The sequence below is a fragment of the Salmo salar genome, chromosome ssa21 (genome assembly GCF_905237065.1).
Source record: "Salmo salar chromosome ssa21, Ssal_v3.1, whole genome shotgun sequence".
Taxonomy (NCBI): Eukaryota; Metazoa; Chordata; class Actinopteri; order Salmoniformes; family Salmonidae; genus Salmo; species Salmo salar.
The window spans coordinates 54,154,837-54,179,551 of NC_059462.1; the positions used below are offsets into that span (position 1 = coordinate 54,154,837).

A 24,715-nucleotide genomic window follows, 5' to 3' on the forward strand; every position below is an offset into this window, starting at 1 on the left:
CCCTTCCAGTGATGAATAAGTGTTAACGTCACATATGACTTAACTGTTTATCTTCAATCATTGAGTCATTTAGCAGATGCTCTTATCCATAGTGACTTATCTTTAGTGCGTTCAGCTAGGTGATACAACCTCATATAACAGGTGCATTGACCTGACGTTGGCAGCCTACGTGGGGGCCAATATTTTATCCCGCATCGTGCCAATGTGGACATGCTGCTTGGACTACTACCGTTACTTCATACTGGTTGTGGCAGAATGTGTGGTGGGGCGGTGGTGTACCTGCATTCTCCACCATATGTACCACTGCTTTAGGTGGATGGGGAGTATGGCAGTGCAGCCAAGCTCACTAGTGCAGCTGAGAGACGACATGCTTGGCTTGAAACTCCCCGGGCCACACCACACTGTGATTCTGTTCTTTCTGTCTGTTTTTGTTCAGCTTACTTACTTTACTAAACTCTCTTCATAAAGCCACAAACATCTTCTGCCACTGGAGTCTGTCTTTGGACAAAACTCCTCCAGGTTCAATGTCCCATAACAGACCCATCTCTTCCAGGTTCAATGTCCCATAACAGACCCATCTCTTCCATCTCCTCCAGGTTCACTGTCCCATAACAGACCCATCTCTTCCAGGTTCACTGTCCCATAACAGACCCATCTCTTCCAGCTCCTCCAGGTTCACTGTCCCATAACAGACCCATCTCTTCCAGGTTCACTGTCCCATAACAGACCCATCTCTTCCAGGTTCACTGTCCCATAACAGACCCATCTCTTCCATCTCCTCCAGGTTCACTGTCCCATAACAGACCCATCTCTTCCAGGTTCAATGTCCCATAACAGACCCATCTCCTCCAGGTTCACTGTCCCATAACAGACCCATCTCTTCCAGCTCCTCCAGGTTCACTGTCCCATAACAGACCCATCTCCTCCAGGTTCACTGTCCCATAACAGACCCATCTCTTCCAGGTTCACTGTCCCATAACAGACCCATCTCTTCCAGGTTCACTGTCCCATAACAGACCCATCTCTTCCAGGTTCACTGTCCCATAACAGACCCATCTCTTCCATCTCCTCCAGGTTCACTGTCCCATAACAGACCCATCTCTTCCAGGTTCACTGTCCCATAACAGACCCATCTCTTCCAGGTTCACTGTCCCATAACAGACCCATCTCTTCCAGGTTCACTGTCCCATAACAGACCCATCTCTTCCAGGTTCACTGTCCCATAACAGACCCATCTCCTCCAGGTTCACTGTCCCATAACAGACCCATCTCTTCCAGCTCCTCCAGGTTCACTGTCCCATAACAGACCCATCTCCTCCAGGTTCACTGTCCCATAACAGACCCATCTCCTCCATCTCCTCCATGTTCAGTGGTTAATAGCTTTATCCTGTTCTGTGTATTAAAGCCCTGGAGCTGGACTCTGTGAGAGGCACCATCCCAGCTCGCTCCAGGCTGCTGATCCGCTCCACTGTGAGGCCTGCCAGGAGGACCAGATACTGCTGGGACCTCACCTACCAGACACTCAGCTCTACAGGTAGGACCCCTGTTAGACAGCAGACACTCAGCTCTACAGGTAGGACCCCTGTTAGACAGCAGACACTCAGTTCTACAGGTAGGACCCCTGTTAGACAGCAGACACTCAGTTCTACAGGTAGGACCCCTGTTAGACAGCAGACACTCAGTCTACAGGTAGGACCCCTGTTAGACAGCAGACACTCAGTTCTACAGGTAGATCCCCTGTTAGACAGCAGACACTCAGTTCTACAGGTAGGTCCCCTGTTAGACAGCAGACACTCAGTTCTACAGGTAGATCCCCTGTTAGACAGCAGACACTCAGTCTACAGGTAGATCCCCTGTTAGACAGCAGACACTCAGTTCTACAGGTAGGACCCCTGTTAGACAGCAGACACTCAGTTCTACAGGTAGATCCCCTGTTAGACAGCAGACACTCAGTCTACAGGTAGATCCCCTGTTAGACAGCAGACACTCAGTTCTACAGGTAGGACCCCTGTTAGACAGCAGACACTCAGCTCTACAGGTAGGACCCCTGTTAGACAGCAGACACTCAGCTCTACAGGTAGATCCCCTGTTAGACAGCAGACACTCAGTTCTACAGGTAGGACCCCTGTTAGACAGCAGACACTCAGTTCTACAGGTAGGACCCCTGTTAGACAGCAGACACTCAGCTCTACAGGTAGGACCCCTGTTAGACAGCAGACACACAATGTGACCAGCATCAGGATTTGAATGACTAACTGTGATGTAATGGTTGTTTTTAAGAAGTTTGTCTAACCTTTCCCTCTCCCCTGTCTTTTTGTCTCTCTCCTCTCTCTGTACTCTCTCCTCCCTCTCTCTCCCGGTGGTTGGCTGTGCTGCTCGACTGTGGTCCTTGGCTGTCTGTCTCTTTCCCCCTCTCTCTACCTCCCTGGTCCTTGTCTGTGCTCCAGGCTCTGTGCTGGATGCTCCCCAGGCTCTGTGCCAGGTGCTGGGTGAAGGGGTGTTCCCCACCCTGGAGGTGACAGATGTGCGTTGCAGTGGCAGCGTGGAGGGGCTCAGCAAGCTGCAGATCTGGAGCCTTTTTTCTCTGGGACAACTCAACGCCCACCTGCAGAGAGACCCCGCCCCGCCGGAGCTCACCTATCGGGTGCCCACCAGACACAGGTGAGTTAGTAGGGACTATGAACTTTGTCGGATAAACACAAGTCTCTTGGCTCCCTGTGGCTCAGTTGGTAGAGCATGGTGTTTGCAATGGTGTTTGCAACGCCAGGGTTGTGGGTTCGATTCCCATGGGGGGCCAGTATGGAGAAGAAAAAAATGTATGAAATGAATTGAAATGTATGCTTTCACTACTGTAAGTCGCTCTGGATAAGAGCGTCTGCTAAATGACTAAAATGTAAATGTCTTGGTGACTGTGGAGTGAAGCAAGGCAAAAATGAGGTAAATCAGAATTCAATTAGTTTCAACTCCTTTTCATTTCAGTCATTCAATTCCTTTTCTATGAACTGTTGTGACATTTCTAATATCAGTGTATGGAATTGGTCTGGAGTTACATATAGTGTGTATCTGAGGTGTGTCTGTCCCCCACCTCCTCCAGTCTGCGTCGTTGTCCCTCCATCTTCACGTCGGCCATGTTGGATTTCAACTTCAGCGCTGCTCCTCTGGGCTCAGACCCCTCCAGTGTGCTGCTGATGTTTGAGAACACTGGGAGCATCCCTGTCGAGTGGTCAGTATCTGTTATGATATGCTAATATGCTATGTTATGCTATGCTTTGCTATGTTGTGCTATGCTTTTCTATGCTATGCTATGTTATGCTATGCTTTGCTATGTTGTGCTATGCTTTTCTATGCTATGTTATGCTATGTGTTTCAATCCTATGATATGCTATGTTGTGCTATGCTTTTCTATTCTATGTTATGCTATGTTAGGCTATGTTATGCTATGTTGTCCTATGCTATGTTGTGCTATGCTATGTTATACTATGCTATGTTGTGCTATGCTTTTCTATCCTATGTTATGCTATGCTATGTTATGCTATGTTATGCTATGTTATGTTATGCTTTGATATGTTGTGCTATGCTTTTCTATGCTATGTTATGCTATGCTATGTTGTGCTATGCTTTTCTATGCTATGCTATGTTATGCTATGCTATGTTGTGCTATGCTTTTCTCTCCTATGTTATGCTATGCTATGTTATGCTATGCTATGTTATGCTATGCTATGTTATGCTATGTGTTTCTATCCTATGTTATGCTATGTTATGCTTTGCTATGTTGTGCTATGCTTTTCTATCCTATGTTATGCTATGCTTTTCTATGTTAGGCTATGCTCTAAACTAAGCTATGCTATTCTATGTTAACCTCCACTCCCTCCAGGTCGTTCCTGTTCCCAGAAGACCAGCAGATAGAGCTTGAGTACTGGGCTGAGACTGGGGAGTTCAGCACTACAGAGCTCCACCATATGAAGGTGCAGGATAACAGGCTGTTTAATATAACACCCCGCTCTGGTAAACTACATCCAGGACAGCAGAAGGCAGTGACATTTAGCTACAGGTATGCCCTAGTCCATCGGTGTGCAACGTTTTTAGCTTGAGGGCCACATCAGGATTTAGAAATTCAATGTCCAAACAGATTTTTTCTTTTTTTGGAGCCTGATTTAGTCATTAAAATCAATCGGTGGGTCAGAAGAAGGGCAGTAATTTTCAAATACTGTAGGTCCGTTATTATCTCTATATATCCCCCCCTCCCTGCTCTAGTCTCATGTCACCATACTTCCAAATTACTCGGCTATTGAGGTTGGATACACAGACACAACAAAAATAATAGCCCTTAATAATAAATCATTCAAGAAAGTAATGATGAGATGACTATTCTCTACATACTGTCCGTCTTGTTGTTGTTCTTCTTCATAGACATGACTTTGCTGGTACTGACCGTCTCCCAGTCCTGTTCAAGCTATCTCACGGCAGAGAGATTCTGGTGAGACGGCACAGTCATATTTTATGCGCCGGTTTTTCCCGGGAAACAGATTAAATCTAGACCTCTCCGTTGAACCTGCTTGTTAATCCAGGGTCAGGAGTAGTCTTGGGAACCAGCCTTTTAGATGTCTGGGTTTGTTAATCCAGGGTCAGGAGTAGTCTTGGGAACCAGCCTTTTAGATGTCTGGGCTTGTTAATCCAGGGTCAGGAGTAGTCTTGGGAACCAGCCTTTTAGATGTCTGGGCTTGTTAATCCAGGGTCAGGTGTAGTCTTGGGAACCAGCCTTTTAGGTGTCTGGGCTTGTTAATCCAGGGTCAGGAGTAGTCTTGGGAACCAGTTTTTTAGGTGTCTGGGCTAAGGATAGAATAAGACTGTATCTCATGCTGATAATACCGACGGTCTCTGTTTTGTTTGTCTGTGTGCAGTTGAACTTCATGGGAGTGACGGTGGAGAGAGACAGGCACTACCTCCACTTCACCTCCACCAAGCACGTCTTCGCCCCAGTGGCAATCGGGGGGTTCAGTCCACCTAAACAGGTTAGACTCCCTGCTCAGGCTTCACAATAAGTGATTGGTTTGCAATGTAAAGGGGGAAACTCACCTCATCCCGTCACCAATGTATAGAACCCACCTTGTTGGTTTCCCTGTATATAGCCTCACTATTGTTATTTTACTGCTGCTCTTTAATTATTTGTTACTTTTATTTTGTATTTTTTTTAGGTAATTTTCTTAAAACTGAATTGTTGGTTAAGAGCTTGTAAGTAAGCATTTCACTGTAACGTTGTATTCGGCGCATGTGACAAATACAATTTAAATTTGATTTGAAGACAGTTATAATTACACCAGAAAGCTTATCATTCACTGCTCCCCTCAGTTTCAGCTAATTCTTCATCAAATCTAAATCAAATCAAATGAAATTGTATTGGTCACATACAGATGTTATTGCGGCTGTAGCGAAATGCTTGTGTTTCTAGCTCCGACAGTGCACTAATATCTAACAAGTAATATCTAACAATTTCACAACATATAGCCAATACACACAAATCTAAGTAAAGGAATGTAATTAATTAAGAATATATAAATATATGGACGAACAACGTCAGAGCAGCACAGACTAAGATACAGTAGAATAATATAGAATATATATATACATGTAAGATGAGTAACGTCAGAGCAGCATAGACTAAGATACAGTAGAATAATATAGAATATATAAATACATGTAAGATGAGTAATGTCAGACATGTAAACATTCACCTCTTCATCATGGAGAGTCATCACAGTGTCTGGTTGGTGTATTGCAGGTGTATGAGCTGTACAACGGAGGGGCTATCCCTCTGAGGTACCGTGTGGACACAGAGCCCCTTGAGCAGCTGACGGCTGATAACTTTGGTCACCCCGTGCTGCAGTGTCTCATCCCCCAGGGAGAGGTGAAGCCTGGCAGGACAGCCCTGCTGGAGTGGGTCCTCTCCCCCCTGGAGGCAAAGACTTACAGTGTGAGTAGCAACCTTCTGTTAGGTAACCTAGAGGTTAGAGAGACGGGACTGCCACCCTAGATTTGCAGTTCGATTCCGAAGTCCGACGGGGAAAAACTGGTATCCTTCTAGGTATTCTAGATGCCATCTCCTGTCGCTGTAACCTCTTCCTCTTCCTCTCTCCTGTTGCTGTAACATCTTCCTCTTCCTCTCTCCTGTCGCTGTAACCTCTTCCTCTTCCTCTCTCCTGTCGCTGTAACATCTTCCTCTTCCTCTCTCCTGTCGCTGTAACATCTTCCTCTTCCTCTCTCCTGTTGTTGTAACATCTTCCTCTTCCTCTCTCCTGTTGTTGTAACATCTTCCTCTTCCTCTCTCCTGTCGCTGTAACATCTTCCTCTTCCTCTCTCCTGTCGCTGTAACATCTTCCTCTTCCTCTCTCCTGTTGTTGTAACATCTTCCTCTTCCTCTCTCCTGTTGTTGTAACATCTTCCTCTCCCTCTCTCCTGTTGTTGTAACATCTTCCTCTTCCTCTCTCCTGTTGTTGTAACATCTTCCTCTTCCTCTCTCCTGTCGTTGTAACATCTTCCTCTTCCTCTTTCCTGTTGTTGTAACATCTTCCTCTCTCCTGTTGTTGTAACATCTTCCTCTCTCCTGTTGTTGTAACATCTTCCTCTTCCTCTCTCCTGTTGTTGTAACATCTTCCTCTTCCTCTCTCCTGTTGTTGAAACATCTTCCTCTCTCCTGTTGTTGAAACATCTTCCTCTTCCTCTCTCCTGTTGTTGTAACATCTTCCTCTTCCTCTCTCCTGTTGTTGAAACATCTTCCTCTCTCCTGTCGTTGTAACATCTTCCTCTCTCCTGTTGTTGAAACATCTTCCTCTTCCTCTCTCCTGTCGTTGTAACATCTTCCTCTTCCTCTCTCCTGTTGTTGAAACATCTTCCTCTTCCTCTCTCCTGTTGTTGTAACATCTTCCTCTTCCTCTCTCCTGTTGTTGAAACATCTTCCTCTTCCTCTCTCCTGTTGTTGTAACATCTTCCTCTTCCTCTCTCCTGTCGTTGTACCATCTTCCTCCTCCTCCTCACACAGTCCTGTGTTTATTTCCAGGTGGACATCTCTATCCATGTGCTGGAGGGAGACACTATGCTGTTGACGTTTGAAGGCTGTGGGTTTGATAACAGTGTGCTGGGAGAGTCGGCACCAGTACAGCTTCATGATGCCTACATGTCTGTCCCCAGCACACAGAGGATGGCCCTGCCCAACCAGGTGAGTGGCCCATCTACCTATTCCCATATAGTCTTACCTGGTCCTGTTTGGCTCAGTTGGTAGAGCATGTCTCTTGCAATGACAGGATAGTTGGCTCTATTTTCCCAGAACCACCTGCATGACTAAGTCTCTGCTTAATGGCATTATAATATTATTGTATTATATACAGTGGCAAGAAAAAGTATGTGAACCCTTTGGAATGACCTGGATTTCTGCATAAATTGGTCATAACATTTGATCTGATCTTCATCTAGGTCACAACAACAGATAAACACAGTCTGCTGAAACTAATAACACACAAACAATTATACCTTTTCATGTCTTTATTGAACACACCGTGTAAACATTCACAGTGCAGGGTGGAAAAAGCATGTGAATCCCTGGATTTAATAACAGGTTGACCCTCCTTTGGCAGCAATAACCTCAACCAAACGTTTTCTGTAGTTGAGGATCAGACCTGCACAACGGTCAGGAGGAATTTTGGACCATTCCTCTTTACAAAACTGTTTCAGTTCAGCAATATTCTTGGGATGTCTGGTGTGAACTGCTCACTTGAGCTCATGCCACAGCATCTCAATCAGGTTGAGGTCAGGACTCTGACTGGGCCACTCCAGAAGGCACATTTTCTTCTGTTGAAGCAATTCTGTTGTTGATTTACTTCCTGTGTTTTTTGTTGTTGTCCTGTTGCATCATCCAACTTCTGTTGAGCTTCAATTGGCGGACAGATAGCCTTACATTCTCCTGCAAAATGTCTTGATAAACTTGGGAATTAATTTTTCCGTCGATGATAGCAAGCTGTCCAGGCCCTGAGGCAGCAAAGCAGCCCCAAACCATGATGCTCTCTCCACCATACTTTACAGTTCCAAACAACTCAACTTTATTTTCATCTGTCCACAGAATATTTTGCCAGTAGCATCCAAGTGCTCTTTTGTAAACTTCAGACGTGCAGCAATGTTTTTTTGGGACAGCAGTGGCTTCTTCTGTGGTGTCCTCCCATGAACACCATTCTTGTTTAGTGTTTTACGTATCATAGACTTGTTCCAGAGATTTCTGTAAGTCTTTAGCTGACACTCTAGGATTCTTCTTAACCTCATTGAGCATCCTGCACTGTGCTCTTGCAGTCATCTTTGCAGGACAGCCAGGCCTAGGGAGAGTAGCAACAGTGCTGAACTTCCTCCATTTATAGACAATTTGTCTTACTGTGGACTGATGAACATCAAGGCTTTTAGAGATACTTTTGTAACCCTTTCCATGTCTATGCAAGTCAACAATTCTTAATCTTAGGTCTTCTGAGATCTCATTTGTTCGAGGCATGGTTCACATCAGTCAATGCTTCTTGTGAATAGCAAACTCACATTTTGTGAGTGTTTTTTATAGGGCAGGGTTTTTTATAGGGCTCTAACCAACATCTCCAATCTCATCTCGTCTCATTGATTGGACTCCATGTTAGTTGACTCCTGACTCCAATTATCTTTTGGAGAAGTCATTAGCCTAGGGATTCACATACTTTTTCCAACTTATACTGTGAATGTTTAAATTATGTATTCAATATAGACAACAAAAATACAATAATTTGTGTGTTATTAGTTTAAGCAGACTGTGTTTGTCTATTGTTGTGACTTAGAGGAAGATCAGATCAAATTTGATGACAAATTTATGCACAAATCCAGGTCATTCCAAAGGGTTCACATACTTTATCTTGCCACTGTAACTAATGCCACCATGTGATCCTTTTGTACCGTACCTGCAGCGTACCTGTCCTGGGGCTCCTATTGGCCAATGTTTTGGTGATGAAGTATGACAGACGCTCCACTCATAACACGGCCCTCTGTCTCGTCTGCAGGTGCTGTTCCTGTCAGAGGAGAGATTGTCTCTTGGGGACATCCCAGTCTGCTGTCGCTCCACACGGGTCCTGTTCCTGACGAATGTCTCCCACAGTGACAGAGTCCTCTACACCTGGAATCTGACTGACCAGGTTAGAGTGCAGTATATTAGCCTGGAACCTGACTGACCAGGTTAGCGTGCAGTATATTAGCCTGGAACCTGACTGACCAGGTTAGCGTGCTGTATATTAGCCTGGAACCTGACTGACCAGGTTAGCGTGCAGTATATTAGCCTGGAACCTGACTGACCAGGTTAGAGTGCAGTATATTAGCGTGCAGTATATAACCTGACTGACCAGGTTAGAGTGCAGTATATTAGCCTGGAACCTGATTGACCAGGTTAGCGTGCAGTATATTAGCCTGGAACCTGACAGACCAGGTTAGCGTGCAGTATATTAGCCTGGAACCTGACTGACCAGGTTAGCGTGCAGTATATTAGCCTGGAACCTGACTGACCAGGTTAGAGTGCAGTATATTAGCCTGGAACCTGACTGACCAGGTTAGAGTGCAGTATATTAGCGTGCAGTATATAACCTGACTGACCAGGTTAGAGTGCAGTATATTAGCCTGGAACCTGACTGACCAGGTTAGAGTGCAGTATATTAGCGTGCAGTATATAACCTGACTGACCAGGTTAGAGTGCAGTATATTAGCCTGGAACCTGACTGACTAGGTTAGCGTGCAGTAAATTAGCCTGGAACCTGACTGACCAGGTTAGAGTGCAGTATATTAGCCTGGAACCTGACTCACCAGGTTAGCGTGCAGTATATTAGCCTGGAACCTGACTGACCAGGTTAGCGTGCAGTATATTAGCCTGGAACCTGACTGACTAGGTTATCGTGCAGTATATTAGCCTGGAACCTGACTGACCAGGTTAGCGTGCAGTATATTAGCCTGGAACCTGACTGACCAGGTTAGCGTGCAGTATATTAGCCTGGAACCTGACTGACCAGGTTAGCGTGCAGTATATTAGCCTGGAACCTGACTGACCAGGTTAGCGTGCAGTATATTAGCCTGGGACCTGACTGACCAGATTAGCGTGCAGTATATTAGCCTGGGACCTGACTGACCAGGTTAACGTGCAGTATATTAGCCTGGGACCTCACTGACCAGGTTAGCGTGCAGTATATTTGCCTGGAACCTGACTGACCAGGTTAGAGTGCAGTATATTAGCCTGGAACCTGACTGACCAGGTTAACGTGCAGTATATTAGCCTGGAACCTGACTGACCAGGTTAGAGTGCAGTATATTAGCCTGGAACCTGACTGACCAGGTTAGCGTGCAGTATATTAGCCTGGAACCTGACTGACCAGATTAGCGTGCAGTATATTAGCCTGGAACCTGACTGACCAGGTTAGCGTGCAGTATATTAGCCTGGAACCTGACTGACCAGGTTAGAGTGCAGTATACTAGCCTGGGACCTGACTGACCAGGTTAGCGTGCAGTATATTAGCCTGGAACCTGACTGACCAGGTTAGCGTGCAGTATATTAGCCTGGAACCTGACTGACCAGGTTAGCGTGCAGTATATTAGCCTGGAACCTGACTGACCAGGTTAATGTGCAGTATATTAGCCTGGAACCTGACTGACCAGGTTATCGTGCTGTATATTAGCCTGGAACCAGACTGACCAGGTTAGCGTGCAGTATATTAGCCTGGAACCTGACTGACCAGGTTAGCGTGCAGTATATTAGCCTGGAACCTGACTCACCAGGTTAGCGTGCAGTATATTAGCCTGGAACCTGACTGACCAGGTTAGCATGCAGTATATTAGCCTGGAACCTGACTGACTAGGTTATCGTGCAGTATATTAGCCTGGAACCTGACTGACCAGGTTAGCGTGCAGTATATTAGCCTGGAACCTGACTGACCAGGTTAGCGTGCAGTATATTATCCTGGAACCTGACTGACCAGGTTAGCGTGCAGTATATTAGCCTGGAACCTGACTGACCAGGTTAGCATGCAGTATATTAGCCTGGGACCTGACTGACCAGATTAGCGTGCAGTATATTAGCCTGGGACCTGACTGACCAGGTTAACGTGCAGTATATTAGCCTGGGACCTCACTGACCAGGTTAGCGTGCAGTATATTTGCCTGGAACCTGACTGACCAGGTTAGAGTGCAGTATATTAGCCTGGAACCTGACTGACCAGGTTAACGTGCAGTATATTAGCCTGGAACCTGACTGACCAGGTTAGAGTGCAGTATATTAGCCTGGAACCTGACTGACCAGGTTAGAGTGCAGTATATTAGCCTGGAACCTGACTGACCAGGTTAGCGTGCAGTATATTAGCCTGGAACCTGACTGACCAGGTTAGCGTGCAGTATATTAGCCTGGAACCTGACTGACCAGGTTACAGTGCAGTATATTAGCCTGGAACCTGTCTGACCAGGTTAGCGTGCAGTATATTAGCCTGGAACCTGACTGACCAGGTTAGCGTGCAGTATATTAGCCTGGAACCTGACTGACCAGGTTAGAGTGCAGTATATTAGCCTGGAACCTGACTGACCAGGTTAGCGTGCAGTATATTAGCCTGGAACCTGACTGACCAGGTTAGCGTGCTGTATATTAGCCTGGAACCTGACTGACCAGGTTAGCGTGCTGTATATTATGCTGGAACCTGACTGACCAGGTTAGCGTGCAGTATATTAGCCTGGAACCTGACTGACCAGGTTAGAGTGCAGTATATTAGCCTGGAACCTGACTGACCAGGTTAGCGTGCAGTATATTAGCCTGGAACCTGACTGACCAGGTTAGAGTGCAGTATATTAGCCTGGAACCTGACTGACCAGGTTAGCGTGCAGTATATTAGCTTGGAATCTGACTGACCAGGTTAGAGTGCAGTATATTAGCCTGGAACCTGACTGACCAGGTTAGCGTGCTGTATATTAGCCTGGAACTTGACTGACCAGGTTAGCGTGCAGTATATTAGCTTGGAATCTGACTGACCAGGTTAGAGTGCAGTATATTAGCCTGGAACCTGACTGACCAGGTTAGAGTGCAGTATATTAGCCTGGAACCTGACTGACCAGGTTAGAGTGCAGTATATTAGCCTGGAACCTGACTGACCAGGTTAACGTGCAGTATATTAGCCTGGAACCTGACTGACCAGGTTAGAGTGCAGTATATTAGCCTGGAACCTGACTGACCAGGTTAGCGTGCAGTATATTAGCCTGGAACCTGACTGACCAGATTAGCGTGCAGTATATTAGCCTGGAACCTGACTGACCAGGTTAGCGTGCAGTATATTAGCCTGGAACCTGACTGACCAGGTTAGAGTGCAGTATACTAGCCTGGGACCTGACTGACCAGGTTAGCGTGCAGTATATTAGCCTGGAACCTGACTGACCAGGTTAGCGTGCAGTATATTAGCCTGGAACCTGACTGACCAGGTTAGCGTGCAGTATATTAGCCTGGAACCTGACTGACCAGGTTAATGTGCAGTATATTAGCCTGGAACCTGACTGACCAGGTTATCGTGCTGTATATTAGCCTGGAACCAGACTGACCAGGTTAGCGTGCAGTATATTAGCCTGGAACCTGACTGACCAGGTTAGCGTGCAGTATATTAGCCTGGAACCTGACTCACCAGGTTAGCGTGCAGTATATTAGCCTGGAACCTGACTGACCAGGTTAGCATGCAGTATATTAGCCTGGAACCTGACTGACTAGGTTATCGTGCAGTATATTAGCCTGGAACCTGACTGACCAGGTTAGCGTGCAGTATATTAGCCTGGAACCTGACTGACCAGGTTAGCGTGCAGTATATTATCCTGGAACCTGACTGACCAGGTTAGCGTGCAGTATATTAGCCTGGAACCTGACTGACCAGGTTAGCATGCAGTATATTAGCCTGGGACCTGACTGACCAGATTAGCGTGCAGTATATTAGCCTGGGACCTGACTGACCAGGTTAACGTGCGGTATATTAGCCTGGGACCTCACTGACCAGGTTAGCGTGCAGTATATTTGCCTGGAACCTGACTGACCAGGTTAGAGTGCAGTATATTAGCCTGGAACCTGACTGACCAGGTTAACGTGCAGTATATTAGCCTGGAACCTGACTGACCAGGTTAGAGTGCAGTATATTAGCCTGGAACCTGACTGACCAGGTTAGAGTGCAGTATATTAGCCTGGAACCTGACTGACCAGGTTAGCGTGCAGTATATTAGCCTGGAACCTGACTGACCAGGTTAGCGTGCAGTATATTAGCCTGGAACCTGACTGACCAGGTTACAGTGCAGTATATTAGCCTGGAACCTGTCTGACCAGGTTAGCGTGCAGTATATTAGCCTGGAACCTGACTGACCAGGTTAGCGTGCAGTATATTAGCCTGGAACCTGACTGACCAGGTTAGAGTGCAGTATATTAGCCTGGAACCTGACTGACCAGGTTAGCGTGCAGTATATTAGCCTGGAACCTGACTGACCAGGTTAGCGTGCTGTATATTAGCCTGGAACCTGACTGACCAGGTTAGCGTGCTGTATATTATGCTGGAACCTGACTGACCAGGTTAGCGTGCAGTATATTAGCCTGGAACCTGACTGACCAGGTTAGAGTGCAGTATATTAGCCTGGAACCTGACTGACCAGGTTAGCGTGCAGTATATTAGCCTGGAACCTGACTGACCAGGTTAGAGTGCAGTATATTAGCCTGGAACCTGACTGACCAGGTTAGCGTGCAGTATATTAGCTTGGAATCTGACTGACCAGGTTAGAGTGCAGTATATTAGCCTGGAACCTGACTGACCAGGTTAGCGTGCTGTATATTAGCCTGGAACTTGACTGACCAGGTTAGCGTGCAGTATATTAGCCTGGAATCTGACTGACCAGGTTAGAGTGCAGTATATTAGCCTGGAACCTGACTGACCAGGTTAGCGTGCTGTATATTAGCCTGGAACTTGACTGACCAGGTTAGCATGCAGTTTATTAGCACCTAGCACCTAAGTTTTTAAGGATGTGTGAATTACCACAAACTTTTCTAGTGTTAGTGATTTGTTGCTTGTTTTGCTGGGTTTAGATCTTACCCTCGTATCTGTGTGTTAGAGATGTCGTTGAGGAATATGAGGTGTCTCCTCGTACTCATCGCCCAGGAAGCTCCAATTCAAATCCCATTAGACAGCTCTGCAGCGTTATGATATCAAAGTACGTTCATTACTATCGTCATGTACTACCACTACAGCCGGTATATACTTATAAAAAAAGGTCTACATACAAATTTGGCGTTGGAGAGGAGACACCTCATACTCATCGTCGACGTCTAACGCACAGATACTGGGGTAAAATATATCTATGATTGTACTGGACGTACTGCAGCGTACTGGACATACTGCAGCGTACTGGACGTACTGGACATACTACAGCGTACTGAGACATACTGCAGCGTACTGGACATACTGGACATACTGCAGCGTACTGCAGCATACTGGACATATTGCAGCGTACTGGACATGCTGGACATACTGCAGCGTACTGCAGCATACTGGACATATTGCAGCGTACTGGACATACTGCAGCGTACTGGACATATTGCAGCGTACTGGACATACTGGACATACTGCAGCGTACTGCAGCATACTGGACATACTGCAGCGTACTGGACATATTGCAGCGTACTGGACATACTGCAGCGTACTGGACATACTGCAGCGTACTGGACATACTGCAGCATACTGCAGCGTACTGGACATACTGCAGCGTACTGGACGTACTGCAGCGTACTGGACATACTGCAGCGTACTGGACATACTGCAGCGTACTGGACGTACTGGACATACTACAGCGTACTGGACATACTGCAGCGTACTGCAGCATACTGGACATATTGCAGCGTACTGGACATACTGCAGCATACTGGACATACTGCAGCGTACTGGACATACTGCAGCATACTGGACATACTGCAGCATACTGGACATACTGCAGCGTACTGGACGTACTGCAGCGTACTGGACATATTGCAGCATACTGGACATACTGCAGCGTACTGGACATACTGCAGCGTACTGGACATACTGCAGCGTGCTGGACATACCGCAGCGTACTGGACATACTGCAGCGTACTGGACGTACTGGACATACTACAGCGTACTGGACGTACTGGACATACTACAGCGTACTGGACATACTACAGCGTACTGGACATACTGCAGCGTACTGGACATACTGCAGCGTACATAAATGAGTCCTTCTTTCTGTGGATGTTTGTTGAATGGGAGAGTTGGTTTTTTGGGTTGTGTCAGCGAATGCTGTTTAATACTATGCGTGTGTCTTGTTGCGGTTATTGTCCCTGCAGTCAGTCCAGATCTACCCAGAGAATGGTACTCTGTCTCCAGGGGAGAGTTCTCTCTGTATCCTGACTCTCCAGGCCTCTGGCAGCCCCAGCTTCTACCAGCTAGACATCATCTGTGAGGTGAGGACCTTTATCATAGTCCTTGGTATACCTACAAACTCTGTCACAGTGTTCACTCATAAGACCACTTGTCTATAGATGTTTCAATACCATTAACAGTGAATAGCATTCTGTCCATTTGTCTATAGATGTTTCAATACCATTAAAGGTGAATAGCATTCTGTCCATTTGTCTATAGATGTTTCAATACCATTAACAGTGAATAGCATTCTGTCCATTTGTCTATAGATGTTTCAATACCATTAACAGTGAATAGCATTCTGTCCATTTGTCTATAGATGTTTCAATACCATTAACGGTGAATAGCATTCTGTCCATTTGTCTATAGATGTTTCAATACCATTAAAGGTGAATAGCATTCTGTCCATTTGTCTATAGATGTTTCAATACCATTAAAGGTGAATTGCATTCTGTCCATTTGTCTATAGATGTTTCCATTTTGACATATTACATGTTATTCATCCCATCCATCCATCTCATCTCAGCAGGTCCTATCCAGAAAGACTCCAGACAGTCAGTGCATTGGTAAAACAACCACATATGATGTGTGACTGAGATGTTGTTGTTATGTTACCAGGTGACCCTGGAGGAAGCTCTATCTCAGTACCATCAGGATCTACAGCAGTGGGAGCTGGAGAGAGACAGACAGACGAACGAGTTTACCCTGACTGAGAAAGACCTGCAGCCGAGTCAGACCAGCTACCCCCAGGGTCATACACCGAGTCAGACCAGCTACCCCCAGGGTCATACACAGAATCAGACCAGCTACCCCCAGGGTCATACACAGAATCAGACCAGCTACCCCCAGGGTCATACACAGAATCAGACCAGCTACCCCCAGGGTCATACACCGAATCAGACCAGCTACCCCCAGGGTCATGCACAGAATCAGACCAGCTACCCCCAGGGTCATACACCGAGTCAGACCAGCTACCCCCAGGGTCATACACCGAGTCAGACCAGCTACCCCCAGGGTCATACACAGAATCAGACCAGCTACCCCCAGGGTCATGCACAGAATCAGACCAGCTACCCCCAGGGTCATACACCGAGTCAGACCAGCTACCCCCAGGGTCATACACAGAATCAGACCAGCTACCCCCAGGGTCATGCACAGAATCAGACCAGCTACCCCCAGGGTCATACACCGAGTCAGACCAGCTACCCCCAGGGTCATACACCGAGTCAGACCAGCTACCCCCAGGGTCATACACAGAATCAAACAAAGGAGAGCAACACTAAGGTGAGAATCATACTAGGACACACACACACACACACACACACACACACACACACACACACACACACACACACACACACACACACACACACACACACAATCTGGGTTCTACTTACTGGTGATCTAACACCTTCATCTTGTCCTGATGCAGGAGGTTGTACCTTCCCCACAGAAGCCTGGACCTGTAGTCAGGAAGTACAAGGTAACAGAAAACACCTGGACCATATAGTCAGGCAGTACAAGGTAACAGGAAACACCTGGACACTGTAGTCAGGAAGTACAAGGTAACAGGAAACACCTGGACCCTGTAGTCAGGAAGTACAAGGTAACAGGAAACACCTGGACCCTGTAGTCAGGAAGTACAAGGTAACAGAAAACACCTGGACACTGTAGTTAGGAAGTACAAGATAACAGGAAACACCTGGACCCTGTAGTCAGGAAGTACAAGGTAACAGAAAACACCTGGACCTGTAGTCAGGAAGTACAAGATAACAGGAAACACCTGGACCCTGTAGTCAGGAAGTGCAAGGTAACAGGAAACACCTGGACCCTGTAGTCAGGAAATACAAGGTAACAGAAAACACCTGGACCTGTAGTCAGGAAGTACAAGGTAACAGGAAACACCTGGACACTGTAGTCAGGAAATACAAGGTAACAGAAAACACCTGGACCTGTAGTCAGGAAGTACAAGGTAACAGGAAACACCTGGACCCTGTAGTCAGGAAGTACAAGGTAACAGGAAACACCTGGACACTGTAGTCAGGCAGTACAAGGTAACAGGAAACACCTGGACACTGTAGTCAGGCAGTACAAGGTAACAGGAAACACCTGGACACTGTAGTCAGGAAATACAAGGTAACAGGAAACACCTGGACCCTGTAGTCAGGAAGTACAAGGTAACAGGAAACACCTGGACACTGTAGTCAGGAAGTACAAGGTAACAGGAAACACCTGGACACTGTAGTCAGGAAGTACAAGGTAACAGGAAACACCTGGACCCTGTGGATGTTATAGATATTGCCAAACCTAAAAATATCTAACCAGATTGACATGACAAAACAGCACAAACCGATCTGGTTAGATATTTTTAAACAATAAGGTCCGAGGAGGTGTGGTATATGGCCAATATACCACGGCTAAGGGCTGTTCTTAAGCACTACGCAACGCTGGTATATTGGCCATATATCACAAACCCCCGAGGTGCCTTGTTGCTATTATAAACAGGTTACCAACGTAATTAGGACAGTAAAAATAAATGTCATACCCGTGGTATATACGGACTGATATACCACGGCTGTCAGCCAATCAGCATGCAGGGCTCAAACCACCCAGTTTATAATATAGAATAGATACTGCTTACATTTCATTCAGTGTCTTACCTCTTTCTTCCCCTCGCTCTCTCTCTTTAAGACTCTGCCTCCTATCCATAGCAGCAGCAGCAGTGCCGTGGTGGGGGGTATGTGTACCAGGCCCAGTCGTGCTGAGCGGAGGGCCCAGAGAGAGGCTAGCCAGGTATGGAGGAGACCTGAACCGCCCTGCCCCACCCTGCTACACCTGGGGGTCACCGCCCGCTCACACTCCCTCCTAGAGTTCCAGACCTTCTTCCCCTCCCTGCTCAGCACACACCACATCAACAGGTACAGTACATTGATTACCCCGCTACCCTGAGGGTCAACGAGAAGACCTTCAGCGTGTTTCAGGGGATCAGTTGAGCGAGGGTGAACGAGGGTAAACGAGGGTGAACGAGGGTAAACGAGGGTGAACGGGGGTAAACGAGGGTGAACGAGGGTAAACGAGGGTGAACGAGGGTAAACGAGGGTTAACGGGGGTAAACGAGAGTGAACGAGGGTAAACGAGGGTGAACGAGGGTGCGCGGAATTGCTCATCTAAATCACATTATTTGGGATGCAAGGTGATTAGTAGATCAGGGATTCTGTGCAGTCCGACTGCAATTACTCAATCTCAAACACACACCTTGACTGGGAGGGTTACTGTATCTATAGTCGTGTTTTACTGGAAGGGTTACTGTATCTATAGTCGTGTTTTACTGTATCTATAGTCGTGTTTTACTGTATCTATAGTCGTGTTTTACTGGGAGGGTTACTGTATCTATAGTCGTGTTTTACTGGGAGGGTTACTGTATCTATAGTCGTGTTTTACTGGGAGGGTTACTGTATCTATAGTCGTGTTTTACTGGGAGGGTTACTGTATCTATAGTCGTGTTTTACTGGGAGGGTTACTGTATCTATAGTCGTGTTTTACTGGGAGGGTTACTGTATCTATAGTCGTGTTTTACTGTATCTATAGTCGTGTTTTACTGGGAGGGTTACTGTATCTATAGTCGTGTTTTACTGGGAGGGTTACTGTATCTATAGTCGTGTTTTACTGGGAGGGTTACTGTATCTATAGTCGTGTTTAACTGGGAGGGTTACTGTATCTATAGTCGTGTTTTACTGTATCTATAGTCGTGTTTTACTGGGAGGGTTACTGTATCTATAGTCGTGTTTAACTGGGAGGGTTACTGTATCTATAGTCGTGTTTTACTGTATCTATAGTCGTGTTTTACTGGGAGGGTTACTGTATCTATAGTCGTGTTTTACTGGGAGGGTTACTGTATCTATAGTCGTGTTTTACTGGGAGGGTTACTGTATCTATAGTCGTGTTTTACTGCATCTATAGTCGTGTTTTACTGGGAGGGTTACTGTATCTATAGTCGTGTTTTACTGTATCTATAGTCGTGTTTTACTGGGAGGGTTACTGTATCTATAGTCGTGTTTTACTGGGAGGGTTACTGTATCTATAGTCGTGTTTAACTGGGAGGGTTACTGTATCTATAGTCGTGTTTTACTGGGAGGGTTACTGTATCTATAGTCGTGTTTTACTGTATCTATAGTCGTGTTTTACTGGGAGGGTTACTGTATCTATAGTCGTGTTTTACTGGGAGGGTTACTGTATCTATAGTCGTGTTTTACTGGGAGGGTTACTGTATCTATAGTCGTGTTTTACTGGGAGGGTTACTGTATCTATAGTCGTGTTTAACTGGGAGGGTTACTGTATCTATAGTCGTGTTTTACTGTATCTATAGTCGTGTTTTACTGGGAGGGTTACTGTATCTATAGTCGTGTTTTACTGGGAGGGTTGCTGTATCTATAGTCGTGTTTTACTGGGAGGGTTACTGTATCTATAGTCGTGTTTTACTGGGAGGGTTACTGTATCTATAGTCGTGTTTTACTGGGAGGGTTACTGTATCTATAGTCGTGTTTTACTGGGAGGGTTACTGTATCTATAGTCGTGTTTTACTGTATCTATAGTCGTGTTTTACTGGGAGGGTTACTGTATCTATAGTCGTGTTTTACTGGGAGGGTTACTGTATCTATAGTCGTGTTTTACTGGGAGGGTTACTGTATCTATAGTCGTGTTTTACTGGGAGGGTTACTGTATCTATAGTCGTGTTTTACTGGGAGGGTTACTGTATCTATAGTCGTGTTTTACTGGGAGGGTTACTGTATCTATAGTCGTGTTTTACTGTATCTATAGTCGTGTTTTACTGGGAGGGTTACTGTATCTATAGTCGTGTTTTACTGGGAGGGTTACTGTATCTATAGTCGTGTTTAACTGGGAGGGTTACTGTATCTATAGTCGTGTTTTACTGTATCTATAGTCGTGTTTAACTGGGAGGGTTACTGTATCTATAGTCGTGTTTTACTGTATCTATAGTCGTGTTTTACTGGGAGGGTTACTGTATCTATAGTCGTGTTTTACTGGGAGGGTTACTGTATCTATAGTCGTGTTTTACTGGGAGGGTTACTGCATCTATAGTCGTGTTTTACTGGGAGGGTTACTGTATCTATAGTCATGTTTTACTGTATCTATAGTCGTGTTTTACTGGGAGGGTTACTGTATCTATAGTCGTGTTTTACTGGGAGGGTTACTGTATCTATAGTCGTGTTTAACTGGGAGGGTTACTGTATCTATAGTCGTGTTTTACTGTATCTATAGTCGTGTTTTACTGGGAGGGTTACTGTATCTATAGTCGTGTTTTACTGTATCTATAGTCGTGTTTTACTGGGAGGGTTACTGTATCTATAGTCGTGTTTTACTGGGAGGGTTACTGTATCTATAGTCGTGTTTAACTGGGAGGGTTACTGTATCTATAGTCGTGTTTTACTGGGAGGGTTACTGTATCTATAGTCGTGTTTTACTGGGAGGGTTACTGTATCTATAGTCGTGTTTTACTGGGAGGGTTACTGTATCTATAGTCGTGTTTTACTGGGAGGGTTACTGTATCTATAGTCGTGTTTAACTGGGAGGGTTACTGTATCTATAGTCGTGTTTTACTGTATCTATAGTCGTGTTTTACTGGGAGGGTTACTGTATCTATAGTCGTGTTTTACTGGGAGGGTTACTGTATCTATAGTCGTGTTTTACTGTATCTATAGTCGTGTTTTACTGGGAGGGTTACTGTATCTATAGTCGTGTTTTACTGGGAGGGTTACTGTATCTATAGTCGTGTTTTACTGGGAGGGTTACTGTATCTATAGTCGTGTTTTACTGTATCTATAGTCGTGTTTAACTGGGAGGGTTACTGTATCTATAGTCGTGTTTTACTGTATCTATAGTCGTGTTTTACTGGGAGGGTTACTGTATCTATAGTCGTGTTTTACTGGGAGGGTTACTGTATCTATAGTCGTGTTTAACTGGGAGGGTTACTGTATCTATAGTCGTGTTTAACTGGGAGGGTTACTGTATCTATAGTCGTGTTTTACTGTATCTATAGTCGTGTTTTACTGGGAGGGTTACTGTATCTATAGTCGTGTTTTACTGGGAGGGTTACTGTATCTATAGTCGTGTTTTACTGGGAGGGTTACTGTATCTATAGTCGTGTTTTACTGGGAGGGTTACTGTATCTATAGTCGTGTTTAACTGGGAGGGTTACTGTATCTATAGTCGTGTTTTACTGTATCTATAGTCGTGTTTTACTGGGAGGGTTACTGTATCTATAGTCGTGTTTTACTGGGAGGGTTGCTGTATCTATAGTCGTGTTTTACTGGGAGGGTTACTGTATCTATAGTCGTGTTTTACTGGGAGGGTTACTGTATCTATAGTCGTGTTTTACTGGGAGGGTTACTGTATCTATAGTCGTGTTTTACTGGGAGGGTTACTGTATCTATAGTCGTGTTTTACTGTATCTATAGTCGTGTTTTACTGGGAGGGTTACTGTATCTATAGTCGTGTTTTACTGGGAGGGTTACTGTATCTATAGTCGTGTTTTACTGGGAGGGTTACTGTATCTATAGTCGTGTTTTACTGGGAGGGTTACTGTATCTATAGTCGTGTTTTACTGGGAGGGTTACTGTATCTATAGTCGTGTTTTACTGGGAGGGTTACTGTATCTATAGTCGTGTTTTACTGTATCTATAGTCGTGTTTTACTGGGAGGGTTACTGTATCTATAGTCGTGTTTTACTGTATCTATAGTCGTGTTTTACTGGGAGGGTTACTGTATCTATAGTCGTGTTTTACTGGGAGGGTTACTGTATCTATAGTCGTGTTTTACTGTATCTATAGTCGTGTTTAACTGGGAGGGTTACTGTATCTATAGTCGTGTTTTACTGTATCTATAGTCGTGTTTTACTGGGAGGGTTACTGTATCTATAGTCGTGTTTTACTGGGAGGGTTACTGTATCTATAGTCGTGTTTTACTGGGAGGGTTACTGCATCTATAGTCGTGTTTTACTGGGAGGGTTACTGTATCTATAGTCGTGTTTTACTGTATCTATAGTCGTTTTTTACTGGGAGGTTTGTATCTATAGTCGTGTTTTACTGGGAGTTATCTATAGTCGTGTTTTACTGGGAGGGTTACTGTATCTATAGTCGTGTTTTACTGTATCTATAGTCGTGTTTTACTGGGAGGGTTACTGTATCTATAGTCGTGTTTTACTGGGAGGGTTACTGTATCTATAGTCGTGTTTAACTGGGAGGGTTACTGTATCTATAGTCGTGTTTTACTGGGAGGGTTACTGTATCTATAGTCGTGTTTTACTGGGAGGGTTACTGTATCTATAGTCGTGTTTTACTGGGAGGGTTACTGTATCTATAGTCGTGTTTTACTGGGAGGGTTACTGTATCTATAGTCGTGTTTTACTGGGAGGGTTACTGTATCTATAGTCGTGTTTTACTGGGAGGGTTACTGTATCTATAGTCGTGTTTTACTGGGAGGGTTACTGTATCTATAGTCGTGTTTTACTGGGAGGGTTACTGTATCTATAGTCGTGTTTTACTGGGAGGGTTACTGTATCTATAGTCGTGTTTTACTGGGAGGGTTACTGTATCTATAGTCGTGTTTTACTGGGAGGGTTACTGTATCTATAGTCGTGTTTTACTGGGAGGGTTACTGTATCTATAGTCGTGTTTTACTGGGAGGGTTACTGTATCTATAGTCGTGTTTTACTGGGAGGGTTACTGTATCTATAGTCATGTTTAACTGAGATATTCTCCTGTCTTCCAGGTCGGCCCGGCCCAATGTGACCCGTTGTGAATCCCGTCAGAGCAGACCTCCATCTGTAGACATGCCCCCTCTCAGCCACGGACCAGAGAGAGACATCATTACCCACACGCTCACCTCTATATTCAGGTACAGTACCTCACCTCTATATTCAGGTACAGTAACTCTCCTCTCCTCTATATTCAGGTACAGTAACTCTCCTCTATATTCAGGTACAGTAACTCTCCTCTATATTCAGGTACAGTACCTCTCCTCTCCTCTATATTCAGGTACAGTAACTCTCCTCTCCTCTATATTCAGGTACAGTAACTCTCCTCTATATTCAGGTACAGTAACTCTCCTCTATATTCAGGTACAGTAACTCTCCTCTCCTCTATATTCAGGTACAGTAACTCTCCTCTATATTCAGGTACAGTAACTCACCTCTATATTCAGGTACAGTAACTCTCCTCTCCTCTATATTCAGGTACAGTAACTCTCCTCTATATTCAGGTACAATAACTCACCTCTATATTCAGGTACAGTAACTCTCCTCTCCTCTATATTCAGGTACAGTAACTCTCCTCTATATTCAGGTACAGTAACTCTCCTCTCCTCTATATTCAGGTACAGTACCTCACCTCTATATTCAGGTACAGTAACTCTCCTCTATATTCAGGTACAGTACCTCTCCTCTTTATTCAGGTACAGTAACTCTCCTCTATATTAAGGTACAGTAACTCACCTCTATATTCAGGTACAGTACCTGACCTCTATATTCAGGTACAGTAACTCTCCTCTCCTCTATATTCAGGTACAGTAACTCTCCTCTCCTCTATATTCAGGTACAGTACCTCACCTCTATATTCAGGTACAGTAACTCTCCTCTATATTCAGGTACAGTACCTCTCCTCTTTATTCAGGTACAGTAACTCTCCTCTATATTCAGGTACAGTAACTCTCCTCTATATTAAGGTACAATAACTCACCTCTATATTCAGGTACAGTACCTGACCTCTATATTCAGGTACAGTAACTCTCCTCTATATTCAGGTACAGTAACTCTCCTCTATATTCAGGTACAGTAACTCACCTCTATATTCAGGTACAATAACTCACCTCTATATTCAGGTACAGTAACTCTCCTCTTTATTCAGGTACAGTAACTCTCCTCTATATTCAGGTACAGTAACTCTCCTCTCCTCTATATTCAGGTACAGTAACTCTCCTCTTTATTCAGGTACAGTAACTCTCCTCTATATTCAGGTACAGTAACTCTCCTCTATATTCAGGTACAGTAACTCTCCTCTCCTCTATATTCAGGTACAGTAACTCTCCTCTTTATTCAGGTACAGTAACTCTCCTCTATATTTAGGTACAGTAACTCTCCGCTATATTCAGGTACAGTAACTCTCCTCTCCTCTATATTCAGGTACAGTAACTCTCCTCTATATTCAGGTACAGTAACTCTCCTCTATATTCAG

At 45.1% G+C, this 24,715-nt stretch overlaps 1 protein-coding gene across 3 annotated transcripts in view; it reads left to right on the top strand.

Annotated features, from left to right (window-relative positions):
• Positions 1-24,715, top strand: part of cfap65 (cilia and flagella associated protein 65) — a 57,199-nt gene that overhangs the window by 26,357 nt on the left and 6,127 nt on the right. For 2 of the 3 annotated variants that reach the window (XM_045704912.1, XM_045704913.1), the window contains 14 exons: positions 1,406-1,534; positions 2,448-2,661; positions 3,095-3,223; positions 3,875-4,051; positions 4,411-4,477; positions 4,902-5,012; positions 5,780-5,971; positions 7,055-7,213; positions 9,057-9,188; positions 15,392-15,508; positions 16,086-16,751; positions 16,900-16,950; positions 18,159-18,385; positions 23,256-23,381. In XM_045704912.1, coding sequence (XP_045560868.1) covers positions 1,406-1,534; positions 2,448-2,661; positions 3,095-3,223; positions 3,875-4,051; positions 4,411-4,477; positions 4,902-5,012; positions 5,780-5,971; positions 7,055-7,213; positions 9,057-9,188; positions 15,392-15,508; positions 16,086-16,751; positions 16,900-16,950; positions 18,159-18,385; positions 23,256-23,381 — 2,497 coding nt within the window. Of the gene's footprint in view, positions 1-1,405; positions 1,535-2,447; positions 2,662-3,094; positions 3,224-3,874; positions 4,052-4,410; positions 4,478-4,901; positions 5,013-5,779; positions 5,972-7,054; positions 7,214-9,056; positions 9,189-15,391; positions 15,509-16,085; positions 16,752-16,899; positions 16,951-18,158; positions 18,386-23,255; positions 23,382-24,715 lie in introns of those variants that run through there. The other variant, XR_006761243.1, reaches the window with a different exon arrangement.